This window comes from Trachypithecus francoisi, unplaced genomic scaffold (assembly GCF_009764315.1).
Source record: "Trachypithecus francoisi isolate TF-2019V2 unplaced genomic scaffold, Tfra_2.0 Lachesis_group2, whole genome shotgun sequence".
Taxonomy (NCBI): domain Eukaryota; kingdom Metazoa; phylum Chordata; class Mammalia; order Primates; family Cercopithecidae; genus Trachypithecus; species Trachypithecus francoisi.
Genome location: NW_022681465.1, coordinates 5,146,438 through 5,159,974, shown reverse-complemented (window position 1 = coordinate 5,159,974; position 13,537 = coordinate 5,146,438). Strand labels below are relative to the sequence as shown.

The following is a 13,537-nucleotide window of genomic DNA, read 5'->3' as shown; positions in this document are numbered from 1 at the left end:
AAATACACCCCCTCATCCTAGCCCCATCCTGTGGTCATGGTCAACCTCATAGTACACCCATTTGCCGCCATACATTATTTCACTGCTGGAACATAAAGCCCTTGAAGGCAGGCCCACATCTTGGCCATTTTTGCCTCCTTCATGGAACAAGGTCAGCAGGTGTCCCATGAAGGGCTACTGACAATATGATAAAAGGATTACTGAAAAGCCTCTGTTTGAAGGACAGAGGTCTGGAGGACAGCCCCAGTGCCTGGGTGAATCAATAAGACTGTGGTACCTGACAGCTCTGGGTTTTGGAATAAGCTGCCCCCAGCTCCCCAGAATCCCGTAGAATTCTACAGAATTCCCCTTTCTCTCTGGCAACTCCAGAAAAAGCTATATAAATTTTCTGTCAGAATTTCTGCTCTGTAAAATGGGACTGGGAATATCTCCTCCCATGAGTGGGTCTGTGCGTTGGAAGAGGTGGTGCAGAGCCTGCTGTGCCACGTTAACAGCTGGTGTTATGCACAGACGAGGCAGCCAGAGCACGTGTAGTACCAGTCATCCATTCCAGCACCTGACATCCCAAGAGCAGGTGTCTGCCTCTGTCACACCAGTCGTAGTGGCTTCTCACTGGGTCCCAGTTACTGCTGGTTAAATCCAACCCCAGGGAAAGGGGCATAATGGTGAATTTTATGTGGCAATGTGGCTGTGCAGTCTTGAGGCAGAATTGCTGCTTCTCAGGGAAATCTCAGTCTTTGCTCTTAAAACCTTCATCTGACTGGATGAGGCCCACCCATATTATGGAGGGTACTCTGCTTACAGTCAATTGATTGAAACGTTAAGCACCAAAAAGAGCCCTGTTCTAGATGGATTCACAGATGAATTCTACCAGAGACACAAAGAAGAGTTGGTACCATTTCTGCTGAAACTATTCCAAACAACTGAAAAGGAGGGACTCCTTTCGAAATCGTATTATGAGGCCAGCATAATTTGGTATCCTGATACCAAAACCTTGCAGAGATACAACAACAACAAAAGAAAACTTCAGACCTGTATCTTTGACGAACACCAATGCAAAAACCCTCAATAAAATACTGGCAGACTGAATCCAGCACACATCAAGAAGCTTATCCACCACGATCAAGTGGGCTTCATCCCCATGATATAAGTTTGATTCAACATATGCAAATCAAAAAATGTGATTCATCACATAAACAGACTAAAGACAAAAACCACACGATTTATCTTAATAGATGCAGAAAAGGCCTTTAATAAAATTCAACACCCATTCATGTTAAAAACTCTCAATAAGTTAGGTTTTGAAGAAACATACCTCAAAATAATAAGAGCCATACATGACAAACCCACAGCCAATATCACACGGAATGGGCGAAAGCTGGAAGCATTGCCCTTGAAAACTGCCACAACAAAAGGATGCCCTCTCTCACCACTCCTCTTACACCTAGTATTGAGGTTCTGGCCAGGAAAATCAGGCAAGAGAAAGAAATAAAGGGTATATTCAAATAGGAAGAGAGGAAGTCAACCTATCTGTATTTACAGATGACATGATCCTACATCTAGAAAATCCCATTGTCTCAGCCCAAAACTTCTTAAGCTGATAAGCAACTTCAGCATAGTCTTAGGATACAAAATCAATGTGCAAAAATTGCTAGCGTTCCTATATACCAAAAGGCAAGCCAAGAGCCAAATCATGAATGAACTCCCATTCACAATTGCTACAAAAAGAATAAAATACCTAGTAATATAGCTAACAAGGGAAGTGAAGGACCTCTTGAAGGAGAACTACAAACCACTGGTCAAAGAAATCTGAGATGACACAAACAAACCATTCCATGCTCATGGATAGGAACAATTAATATCATGAAAATGGCCATACCACCCAAAGCAATTCACAGATTCAGTGCTATTCCCATTAAACTACCACCGACATTTTTCACAGAATTAGAAAAAAATCTATTTTGAAGTTCATATAGAACCCAAAAAGAACCAAAATAGCCAAGACAATCATAGGCAAAAATAACAAAGGTGGAGACATTATGCTAGCTGACTTCAAACTATACTATAAGGCTGCAGTACCAGCATGGTACTGGTACAGGGACAGACACACAGACAAATGGAACAAAATAAAGAATGCAGAAATAAGATAACAAACCTACAATTGCCTGATCTTTGACAAACCTGACAAAAGCAATGAGGAAAGGGAGTCCCTATTTAATGAACGATGTTGAGAGAACTGGCTAGCCTTATGCAGAAAATTGAAACGGGACCCCTCCTTACACCATACACAAAAATCAACTAAAATGGATTAAAGACTTAAATGTAACACCCTAAGCTACAAAAACCCTAGAAGAAAATCTAGGCAATACCATTCAGGACATAGGCACGGGCAATTGTAACAAAAGCAAAAATTGACAAATAGAATCTAATTAAACTAAAGAGCTTTTGCACAGCAAAAGAAACTATCATCAGAGTGAACAGACAACCTAAGAATGAGAGACAATTTTTGCAATATATGCATCTGACAAAGGTCTAATATCCAGCATCTACAAGGAACAAATTCACACACACACACAAAACAAAGAACCTCATTAAAAAGTGGACAAATCACATGATTGGACACTTCTCAAAAGAAGACATACATGAGGCCAAAAAATAAATGAGAAAAAGCTCAACATCACTGATCATTAGAGAAATTCAAATCAAAACCACAGTAAGATACCATCTCACACCAGTCAGAATAGCTATTATTAACATGTCAAAAAACAACAGATGCTGGTGAGGTTATGGAGAAGAAGGAACGCTTTTATACTGTTGGTGGGAGTGTAGATGAGCTCAACCATTGTGGAAGACAGTGTGGTGGCTCTTCAAAGGCCTAGAGACAAAAATACCATTCAACCCAGAAATTCCATTACTGGGTATATACCCAAAGGAGTAGAAATTGTTCCCTTATAAAGACACATGCACGTGTATATTCATTGCAGCACTATTCACAACACCAAAGACATGATCAACCCAAATGCCCATTAGTGATAGACTGGATAAAGAAAATGTGATATATATACACCATGGAACACTATACAGCCATAAAAAGGAGGAAGATCATGTCCACTGTAGGGACATGGATGGAGCTGAAAGCCATTATCCTTAGCAGACTAACGCAGGAACATAAAACCAAATACTACATTTCCTCACTTGTAAGTGGGAGCTGAATGATGAGAACATACAGACACGAGGTGGGGGCGGAAAACACACACTGGGTCCTGTCGGAGGGTGGGGGATTGGGGTAGGGGAGAGCATCAGGAAGAACAGCTAATGGACGCTAGGCTTAAAACCTAGGTGATGGGATGATCTGTGCCGCAAACCAGCATAGCACACGTTTACCTATGTAACAAGCGTGCACATCCTGCACAATTTCGAACTTAAAATAAAAGTTGGAAAAAAGAGAAGAAAAAGAAAGAAAAGACACTCTGCTTGGGGCGCCAGGCAGATGTCCTGTGGAATTCAAACTAGAGGCTGCAACATCAACTTTTACCATATCTCCAGCCTGCCGGCCTGCCCTCCAAATTTCAAAACTGCCAGCCTCCACAATCCTGAGAGCCAATTTCTGAAAATAATTTCCTCCCCATCCCCCACCCCACCAACCCTCTCGATATCCTACTCGTTCTGCTTCTCTGAAGAAGCCTGACTAACAGGAGTTGAGGTGGCACGGGGAGGTCCCACCTCCTTTTAATTAAATGCAGCAGGAAGCCGCCATCACCAGCCGCCACCATCTCCCCTGCAGCCTCCTCCGTACTCAGGGGCACTTTCTTTAAGGCCATTTCTAGTTTTCTCCTACAGTCTAGAGTCCCATTTCCTCCGCTTTGAGACCCGTCTCTCAGTATGTTTGTTCCATCTTTTGATTTCAGAAACTAACCTTGTGAAGAATCATGAGGTAGTTCAGAAGCACACTGTACAATATAAACTTTATTATAAAACTTCAGCAAATATAAATATCCAGGTGCCGCTTCCGAATGGAGCCACAGCGCCGGACAGGAGAACAGCAGCGGCACTGAGGATGGCAGGGGGGCGTGCCGGAGATGCCGGGCAGATTCCCACCCAAACACCCGAGGCCTGGCTTCCCATCTGGCATTGTAGAAATGGCCAGACTCACCGAAAAAAAAAAAAAAAGAAAAAAACATTAAAATCTCACAACACACAAAAACAAAACACAGGACTCTAAGGTTATTGTCACATGGGCTGTGTGGCTGACGTCTGCTCTAGCAGAACCATAACTCTTCTCAGGATGGTAGGGTTTTGATGGAACCTATACTTCTGATCTTTCATTTACAAAGAAAAGCATGAATAAATGGGGTTTTAAAAGGACACTCACTTGCAAATAACTGAGAAAGATAAAACATAAAATATAAAAATCTCTCCTTCAAGGCATGAATCTGAAAGAGATGGAAGCACCTTAGCAGGAATTTCATTTTTCCTATTTCCATAGGCAAAGTTCCAAATCAGAATGCAGTCCCCTGGCCCTAGAGATGACGCTGGCTCCGGCGGTGGCTCCAGGTTCCTGGTAAGAGATGCTCAGCAGCTGGGGAGGAGGAGGAGGAGCCTGGGCAGCTCCTGGAGCTCCCCTGACCTCCACTCAGGAAGTTGGTCACTCCTGATGGCTCCAGGGTCCTTGCCAGTGGGAGGGGAGGCTGCTGAACTTGGGGGCAGATATTTTGTATGTTTTCCTTATTTCATGGCCTTCCCTTCTTTTTATAAGGCACCAGACATTAAGCAGGTTCAGCCCTGCCTGCCTTTTTGACTTGGTTTAGCTGCAGTACAGGCAGGGGTGAGAACTGCCTCTCCTCCTGTTGTGGAGCCTGCCTTCTGCCTCAAGAGCCACAGCTGTGCCTGCCAGGGTGCCACATTTCAGCCTAACAGGAGAGGCTGTATGCGCAGGGACACAGGTCTGCACGCAGGCTCACGGTGAAACGTACACACATACACTCCTGGTCAAAGAGCCTAACACGGTTTTCTTCTTTTGGCTTTGATCTTCCTTGGATGTATTCCGACACAGATTGCACAGCTCATTTGTGGGAAATTTATCTGCCACACAGCCACTTTCTCTGCCATGGAAAGCTGTCCTGACTCACAAGTTGGATTTGGAGCAGGTCTTGCAGCACTGCTTGCCATAGAACTTGTGGCTGCACATCCCGTGCTGGGGTACCAGGTAGCACCAGTGGAAGTAGTCTTTGCAGAAGGCATCTGAAAATGAGCAGAGCTGCATTACTCAGTGATCCCGAGCGCAGTGACTGATGTTGCCAGCTAATAGCTCTGTTTGGCAAATAAAAGCGAATTTGTCACACTCCGCGGCTGCTGCACAAAGGCAGCCCCCAGGTCTGATGGGGGTCCTGTGGCACATATTATTTTCACAAGACCCTTCTTGGAAGCTTCCTGCAAAACTGAAATTTGCTTCTTGTGCTGAACCCACTCACTCAACCATGCATCTAACCATTGGAGTCTCTGTTGACTGAATTTCAATTCTCCAGTCCTCCGGTTGAGCCAAACCACTCGCCTTCCTCGAGCAACATTATCTCTCAGAATAGCCTTAATGGGCGCCTGGCCATCTGTCTCTGCAATGCTGGGGGAATTTCTGTGTGCACAGGGATGGCATTTAGAGGGCACCCAGTTAATAAGGGAGGCTTTTGTTTAACCTAGGGAGAAAAGCTGCTTTAGTTAAGATTGCTTTCTTTAAATACAGTGAACAGCATTGATATGGGAAAGAGGTCATGCTTATGTCATGACCATCTATGTTGTCCTGGGGTATCATGAGAGGCAACAGGGTCTGCTCTATGGACCATTTCATTGTAGAACTAGAGAAGATGCAAAGAGAGAAAAGGTAGGTCAGACGTAAGACCCTAACTCCACGCCCTCCAAGGAACTGCTCAGAAACTTGACATTCCAGCCCCATGCCCAGGCCATGCTGAGGGGCCCCAGGCACTCACCTTTCTTCTCTGCAATGGGGCAGAAGTGAGTGTTGCAGGCCAGGGAGGCCAAAGGCTTCTGGTGCAGGAGGCAGCCTGAGGCCGACCGGCCCCCCACCAGGCACTGCACGGACCTCGTCTGAACGCCACCCCCACAGCTGGCTGTGCACTGTGAGAACAACACACACATGTCACCATGGCCCCAGGCTCTCAGGCACCTGGTTAACCTCGGTGTGGCCACGTTTCTAAGAGGCCCGCTGCTGCAGGCCAGTGAGGGAAAAGTGATTTTAATGGGGAAGAGAGCCTCGTAGAGGCATGTGGAGTTATGGTTGGCCAGGATGTGCGCAAGCGAGCCCCATCCCTGCTCACCTTTTCCAGAAGCAAGCACCAGGCATGCACTTGGCCAAGCCTCAAGCAAAGCATTCTAAACCAACCAGCTGACATAGCTCCTGGAACCCTTCCTGTTGTTCAGATAGAAGACAGCCTTGGCCACTGACAGGACTTGCCCAGGCTGGGATTTGAACTGCTAGAATTGGATGATACAGTCTCAACAGAGGGTTCTTGGGCTTGGGCTTTGTCGGGGCTGAGTTCACTCTTTAAAAAAGTAAGTATACTGACAGGTGCAGTGGCTCATGCCTGTAATCCCAGCACTGTGGGAGGCTGAGGCGGATGGATCACCTTGAGGTCAGGAGTTTGAGATCATCCTGGGCAACACAGTGAAACCCCGTCTCTATTAAAAATACAAAAAAAAGTAGCTGGGTGTGATGGTGGGCACCTGTAATCCCAGCTGCTTGGGAGGCTGAGGCATGAAAATTGCCTGAACCTGGGAGGTGGAGGTTGCAGTGAGCTGAGATCATGCCACAGCACTTTAGCCTGGGCAATAAGAGCAAAACTCCAACTCAATCAATCAATCAATCAATCAATAAAACTGATTTAAAAAGCTGATATTCATGGATGGGCATATTATCTCTTCAAATTACAGGCAGCAAGGAAGAACAAACTTAGATCCCTCTGCCAATAAAGTTACCTAAAAGTTATCCTTCTGATTGAAAAACATGAAAAGACTTAACATCTTGGTTTCTATTTACGGTATTTCAGAGAACACGGTTGCTGATGTTACCATCTGGGACCCGGCGCAAAGGTACTTACTTACCTGGGCTGGGTTCTTCCCTAACTCTTGTCCCCAGGGCCAGCCCTTGTCACTGCTGGTTGGGGAAACCCCTCATTTCCTCTTGCCTCTCCACTTGAAAGCACCGCCCCCTCCACCCAGACCATTCAAGGTGATCTCTCTCTCTAAAACTGGGAGTGGCTGGCCAAAATTAATCACAGGTATGGATAGAACGAGAAGTGCCTGGTAGTCTAGAGTATTTTTTGAGTGTGTCAATGATGGTTGCGTGGCCACAAGGAAACCTGTGCATATCTGGGGATAGCAGGCTTGTTCTCTGAGCCTAGCGTGAAAGAAGTAGTGCCCTTCAGGGAATGCCCTTGCCAAGCCATCCTTTCTGGTGGTTCGATGGGGAGAAGCTTGACAAGTCAATCTTTACAGTGGCACCATCACCCACATTCCCAGGCCCCCCATGCATGAGGGTAGGCACTGGCAGCTGCTGGGGCTCATTTTGCTAAGGTGTTGGCAATACTCGGAGTACCAACAGCACAGGGAGAGAGAGGGAAGGAAGGGAGTGGGTTTGGTTAGATTATTTTTCATGAGCCGGCCTAATGCACACGCCACAGAACACAAGCGGGACCCATCTCAGATCAACCACTGCAAAAAAATCAGGGGATAGGCAACTAAAGAGACAGAGACACTGGAATCTGTGATTGAGTCATTTGAAAAATAAAACTACCCACTGTCTAGACTAAATCATGTAAATTGTGCTCAGACAAGGCTAGGGTTGGAATATGTTGAAAATGTAAGCAATTAAAGGAGTGCCTGCAAGAAGACTGGGTCAGATAACATTTTGGAAGTCCTGGCGCATGGTGGGCAAATAAAATAACAAAACTGTTGCTTTAAAATGCAAGGATCATACTGTGAAAAACTGGGGACATGCATGACTCCCTTTGCTGCCCCAAACCTACAAGAGAGTATGTCAGAGACCATTCCAGCAAGTGAAGGCATCAGGTCTGGGGCTGGTTCTCCACAGCCCAAACCAGCCTGCCAGTGAACAACCAGGGACTGAAACTTTCTGGGACCTCCTGCAATCAGAGCTTTGCAAAGTGACTTAAATCGCTGGGGACGGGATTCAGTGATGGAGCAGTCAAACATCTTTATCTGCCCATTGAGAGGAGAAAAGTTGGAGACACAAATGGCCCTGAAAGTCAGAAGCTGAAACTGTCTGTCTGGCTTTTTTTTCTTCTTTGGATGAAGAATGGTTGAGTCCCTCAGCATGTGTCTGGAACATATCTGGGAGGCTTACTCCCTTTGCTTCAAACCCAATTTTAGCAAAAGTTGTCAACAATATATGATTATGGAAACTAGAAAAAATAATGTGGGGAGATTCATGTTTGATTTCAGAATTATCACGGTCACAAGGATAGAGCCAGATGCTGCCCATCACATATTACATCTTTCTGAACATTCTGCAGAACCACATTTCCGCCTTTTTTCTCCACTGTCTGCATTCCAGACACCCTCTTAGCTCACACAGTGCACCGAGAACCTTGGGCCTGTGGTCACTCTGTTGAGAAAGCAGGTCCCAGGAACTCATTGGTCACATCCGCTTCCATCAGTGTCTACAACATCTTTTGTTTCTTGGGTTAGATTTATTTTACGATAAGCAACTCAGGCAGAATTCCATTCTTGCTTAAGATATGCCTCAATTAGAAATCGAGAGATCTCACCATTGTTTTTGGGGTTTTTTTTGGTATCATTTAAACAGTTCCAAAATGATATGTGGTTTGATTCATTTTTGTCACTGATTCACTTATTCAGCAGATTTTAATCACTGATATGGTTTGGCTGTGTCCCCACCCAAATCACATCTTGAACTGTAGTTCCCATAATCCCTAAGTGTCATAATGCCATAATCCCCACGTGACCAGGACGGTGGTAACTGAATCATGGGGCCGATTACCCCCATGCTGTTCTTGTGATAGCGAGTGAGTGAATTCTCACAAGATCTGATGGTTTTGTAAGGGGCTTTTCCCCCTTTCCTCAGCACTTCTCCTTGCTGCCGTCATGTGAAGAAGGATATGTCTGCTTCCCATTCCACCATGATTGTAAGTTTCCTGAGGCCTCTCCTGTCCTGCGGAACTGTGAGTCAATCCAACCTCTTTCCTGTATAAATTGAGCATCTCAGGTATGTATTATTAGCAGCGTGAGAACGGGCTAATACAATTGCCCTCCTCCCCAGTACCAGGCCCTGTTCTAGGCACTTGATACAAGTGATGAACACAATCGACTTGGCCCCGAGCCTTAGGACAGTTGCAAATCCTTGCTACTTACGGTGAGGTTCTCGGCCCAGCCACAGGGGCCTGGGGGGAAGCTTGTTATCAGGGCTGACTCTCAGCATCCCTGCTTTCAAGACGCAGAGCATCAGAATCTACGCCATTCCCACATGATTCCTATGCACAGGAGGTGTGAGAAGCACTCATCCCGAGAGTTTTACAATTCCCCGTGAAAAAAATTCATGGGGAAAAAGCTTCCATATTTCTCAAAATTTTCATTTCTTTATGTAGGATGACAGAAAGATGTTCAGCTGCACATTTTAGAAATATTTTGAATGGATAAAGATGGTTATATGCTTGGAGATGAAAAAGAAGAAACCTGAAATGTTTATTCACTTTTCATTCCAGGAAGAAAAAAATCCAAGTTATTCCTCAGTTTCACAAATACGATGGCTTAAAACTCAGCATAGCCGTTTAGAATCCACCGTCCAGACATTCCCTTGGATCTGTGACTTCCAAACAGACGGATCCTAAAAATCACCTGGAGCCTTGATAATCACACAGCCTCCTGGGTGATGACAGAGGGGGCAGGCAGGTCTGAGTGTCCAGGAGGCTGCAGTCTGACAGGTGTGGTGGGTAAGTCATATGACACAGCACCTTAAGGAAACATACTACTCAGTGGAAGGGGGCCCTGGGATTTGGATCTGGAAGTCAGTGCTTAGTGCTTCTTCCTCCAGCTTCATGGGATCCAACCTGAGCATGCTACCGATGGCGCAGTGAGAGGGGACACCGGGCTGTGCTGTGATGGTAACCTGCACCTGTACCTCCTACCTATCTACTGTCAGAGCCAGCTGTCCAAATCCCCATGATGGCGGCTCCACCCCCAGACTAGCAGCTCTCCAATTTGAATGTGCATTAGAATCACCCAGAGGACTTATTAAAACAGACCACAGGACCCCACCCCAAAAGGGCTCAAGCTTGAGCCAGTCTGGGTGGAGCCCAAGAGCCTGCACTTCTAACCGTGACTTTGCTGCTGCACTGCAGGTGGGGGCCATGCTAGGAGAGCCACCGCCCTAGGTTTTCAGAATTACACTGGAAAATGCTCTTCTGCCTTTTCTTATTTTCAGAACTGACTTCAGCCACATCTTAATCTAACAAAAGTGGTGCATAGAGCCAGCGTGTGGCCTGACTGCAAGCATTAGAGAGACTGAGACTCCTTTCCATCATTCTAGACAGATGGTTCCCCACTCTGCCCCACCCTGTCACACCCTGCCCCACCCTGTCACACCCTGCAGAGGACCTCGTGATCCCCAGTTCTACAGAGCTCTCTCCTGTCATAGACCCCTCTTCTGTGCACACAGCAGTTTTTTTTTTTTTTTTTTTTTTTTTTGAGACGGAGTCTCGCTCTGTCGCCCAGGCTGGAGAGCAGTGGCCGGATCTCAGCTCACTGCAAGCTCCGCCTCCTGGGTTTTTACGCCATTCTCCTGCCTCAGTCTCCCGAGTAGCTGGGACTACAGGCGCCCGCCACCTCGCCCGGCTAGTTTTTTGTATTTTTTTAGTAGAGACGGGGTTTCACCGTGTTAGCCAGGATGGTCTCGATCTCCTGACCTCGTGATCCGCCCGTCTCGGCCTCCCAAAGTGCTGGGATTACAGGCTTGAGCCACCACGCCCAGCGCACACAGCAGTTTTGCAGCATCTGTGAGGACCTGTCTTTAAGGCTTGCCTCTCCTCCAGCTGTGGAAACTCCCCAGGGGCAGAGAAGGGTAAGCCTTGGCAGGCGTCCTATCTGAATGACTGGGGTTGACTCATCCCCCATGGGAGCGTGGAGCAGAGTGTGATGCAGAAGCATTGCAGGCTCCCATGGCCATCACCGGGCTGGTCATCCCACAGCCACCCAATCTTCCAGTGCCTTAGTAAGCCTCTTGGTCTGCGTCCATCATGGGGGTACGTGGCACTGCCCAGCTGTCTACCCGGGGCCTGACGCCAGTCCCAGGTGAGCCCAGGGGCTCTTGCCAAGACTGTTGGATTTGGGAAATTGGATGTGGAAAAGCATCAATGCAGTGTCCAGGGGGATAGTTCTCCCCGAGGTCCTGCAAGCAGGGCCTTTTGGTCATCTTAGGACTCAATGACTTCCTCAAGAATGGTGGCAGCTTCTTCTTCACCTGAAAGGCCACCTTGTTAACTTTCCGGCTCTAAGAGAGGCTCTGCAGATAGCATTAGCTCCAGCCCCCTTCCAGCAAGTCTAATCCAAGACATGGACTAAGCACCAAGTTTCCTGAGCGCTGAAGTACGAGAAAATCTCTCCCTCCTAATCTTCTGTATGCTCCTGTTTCAGTGGCAGGCGCGAGTCTTTTAGAGAGTTCAGCAGCTAATGCACCAGAGACGAACCACACAACTACACGAACACTATTGAAGAATAGGAAGTCAATCATTAGTCTTAGTCATTAATAAAATAAAAGAGATGCATTTTGTATAAGAACATTTGCTTCTAGTTTTGTTTTGTTTTTCTGTTGTTGTTGTTGTTGTTGTTGTTTTTGAGATGGAGTCTCGCTCTGTCGCCCAGGCTGGAGTGCAGTGGTGCGATCTTGGCTCACTGCAAGCTCCGCCTCCTGGGTTCATGCCATTCTCCTGCCTCAGCCTCTGGAGTAGCTGGGACTACAGGCGCCCGCCAGCACGCCCAGGTAATTTTTGGTATTTTTAGTGGAGACGGGGTTTCACCGTGTTAGCCAGGATGGCCTCGATCTCCTGACTTTGTGATCTGCCCGCCTCGGCCTCCCAAAGTGCTGGGATTATAGGCATGAGCCACTACGTCCAGGCTTTTTTTTTTTTCATTGGAGCAATTCCTCCTTGTTACATCACTGCCTTTTATGGAAAGGAGCTAGTGGGACTTGAGGTTGCCAGTCTCCCTCACGACTGAAGCTCTGGTGGCCTCTCTCCAGCACGCTCAGAGTAAGCGTGACAACCTTGGGGCTTCGGCAGGGCAGAACTCATGTCTCCAACAAAGGGAACAGAAAATAAACAAACACATGCTAATTCCTGGAGGCCACAGGCTTCACACACTGATTTTCTTACTGTGAAGTTTCTCCTGAGAAGCCTGCTCCAAGTCCCCCTCTTTATTCCCCTTCCTCCTGAGAGCCTTGGTGCACTCTCTCTCTCCCGGTTTAGAGCTTCTGCCCTGTAACTTTCCCACTATCCCAGGACCAAATGTCCATGCTCATTTCAGGATGGGATGGCAGAGACCTCAATGGCCTTATACACAGAAACCTCTGCTGTCCACATAACCGAGGTCGTGAATTTTTGTACAAACCCCACTGGTTCCAAATACAAACTCCCTCAAACTCAGGAGGTGTGTGTGGTAACCTCTACCCAGCAGCAGGCCAGTTCTTGTTTTCCTGGGCACCACATAATTTTGGAAGATGATGAGAGCAGATTTACTGTGGAATTATCAGAGGTGGGAGACTAGATCAGGGTCCAGGGGATAACCCTGGGATGGACTGCGCAGCGCTCATGCAGCCTCATCGGTTGAGATGTCCATGCACTCCGTGTGCGTTTGTGTACACACGCAGGCACATGTATGCTCCTGTGTGCGCTTGGTGCAGGATGCAGTCTTATGCAGGCTTAACTGCCATGGTGGAAAATCAAATTCATTCTCTGACATGGCTGCTGCCCCTCAGTGCCCATGAGTTCCAAATCAGTGTGTGCTCTGTCCTGGTCACAAATTGACCAAATTGTGGGGAGCTCCTAGAAGGAGCCAGGGCTGCCCCACACTGCCCAGCACCAAGGGCACACCCTGTCTCTACATGTGGGGTCAATGTCCAACAGGTGATTGCACGCAAGCCATTCCCAGACCAAATTAGCGTGGGAACAACCTGACACTAAGCCCAAATGACTGCAGTGATTTAAATCAGTCCTGCGCTGCCCTGCACCATGAAATGTGAAGATAAGCAAAACATTTAAATCAATAGAAATCCTGCAGACCAAATAATAGGAATAGCGATCTTTAGACTGTCACAAGAATAAGCCTGTCTGGTGGCAAAGTTCAGCCAAGCCCGGGCCATTCATTACCGTCTGACAAGTTCCCACAGTGTGAAGGCAGAGACTTGGGCGCAAGTGCTACGGTAAACATAGCCCTTTCAGCCATTACCACCCCCAGAAAAAGTTACAACCTCAGAACGCAGCAGATGAACCATGGT

At 47.0% G+C, this 13,537-nt stretch overlaps 1 protein-coding gene across 1 annotated transcript in view; it reads right to left on the bottom strand.

The window, feature by feature from the left end:
• Window positions 1-3,948: 3,948 nt before the first annotated feature.
• The window catches only part of ADAMTS16 (ADAM metallopeptidase with thrombospondin type 1 motif 16), a 186,833-nt gene continuing 177,244 nt past the window's right edge, over window positions 3,949-13,537 (bottom strand). Inside the window, exons 22-23 of the mRNA XM_033178754.1 lie at window positions 5,982-6,129; window positions 3,949-5,241 (exon numbers count right to left, since the gene is read on the bottom strand). Coding sequence (XP_033034645.1) covers window positions 5,126-5,241; window positions 5,982-6,129 — 264 coding nt within the window. The 3' untranslated portion in view covers window positions 3,949-5,125. The remainder of the gene's footprint in view (window positions 5,242-5,981; window positions 6,130-13,537) is intronic.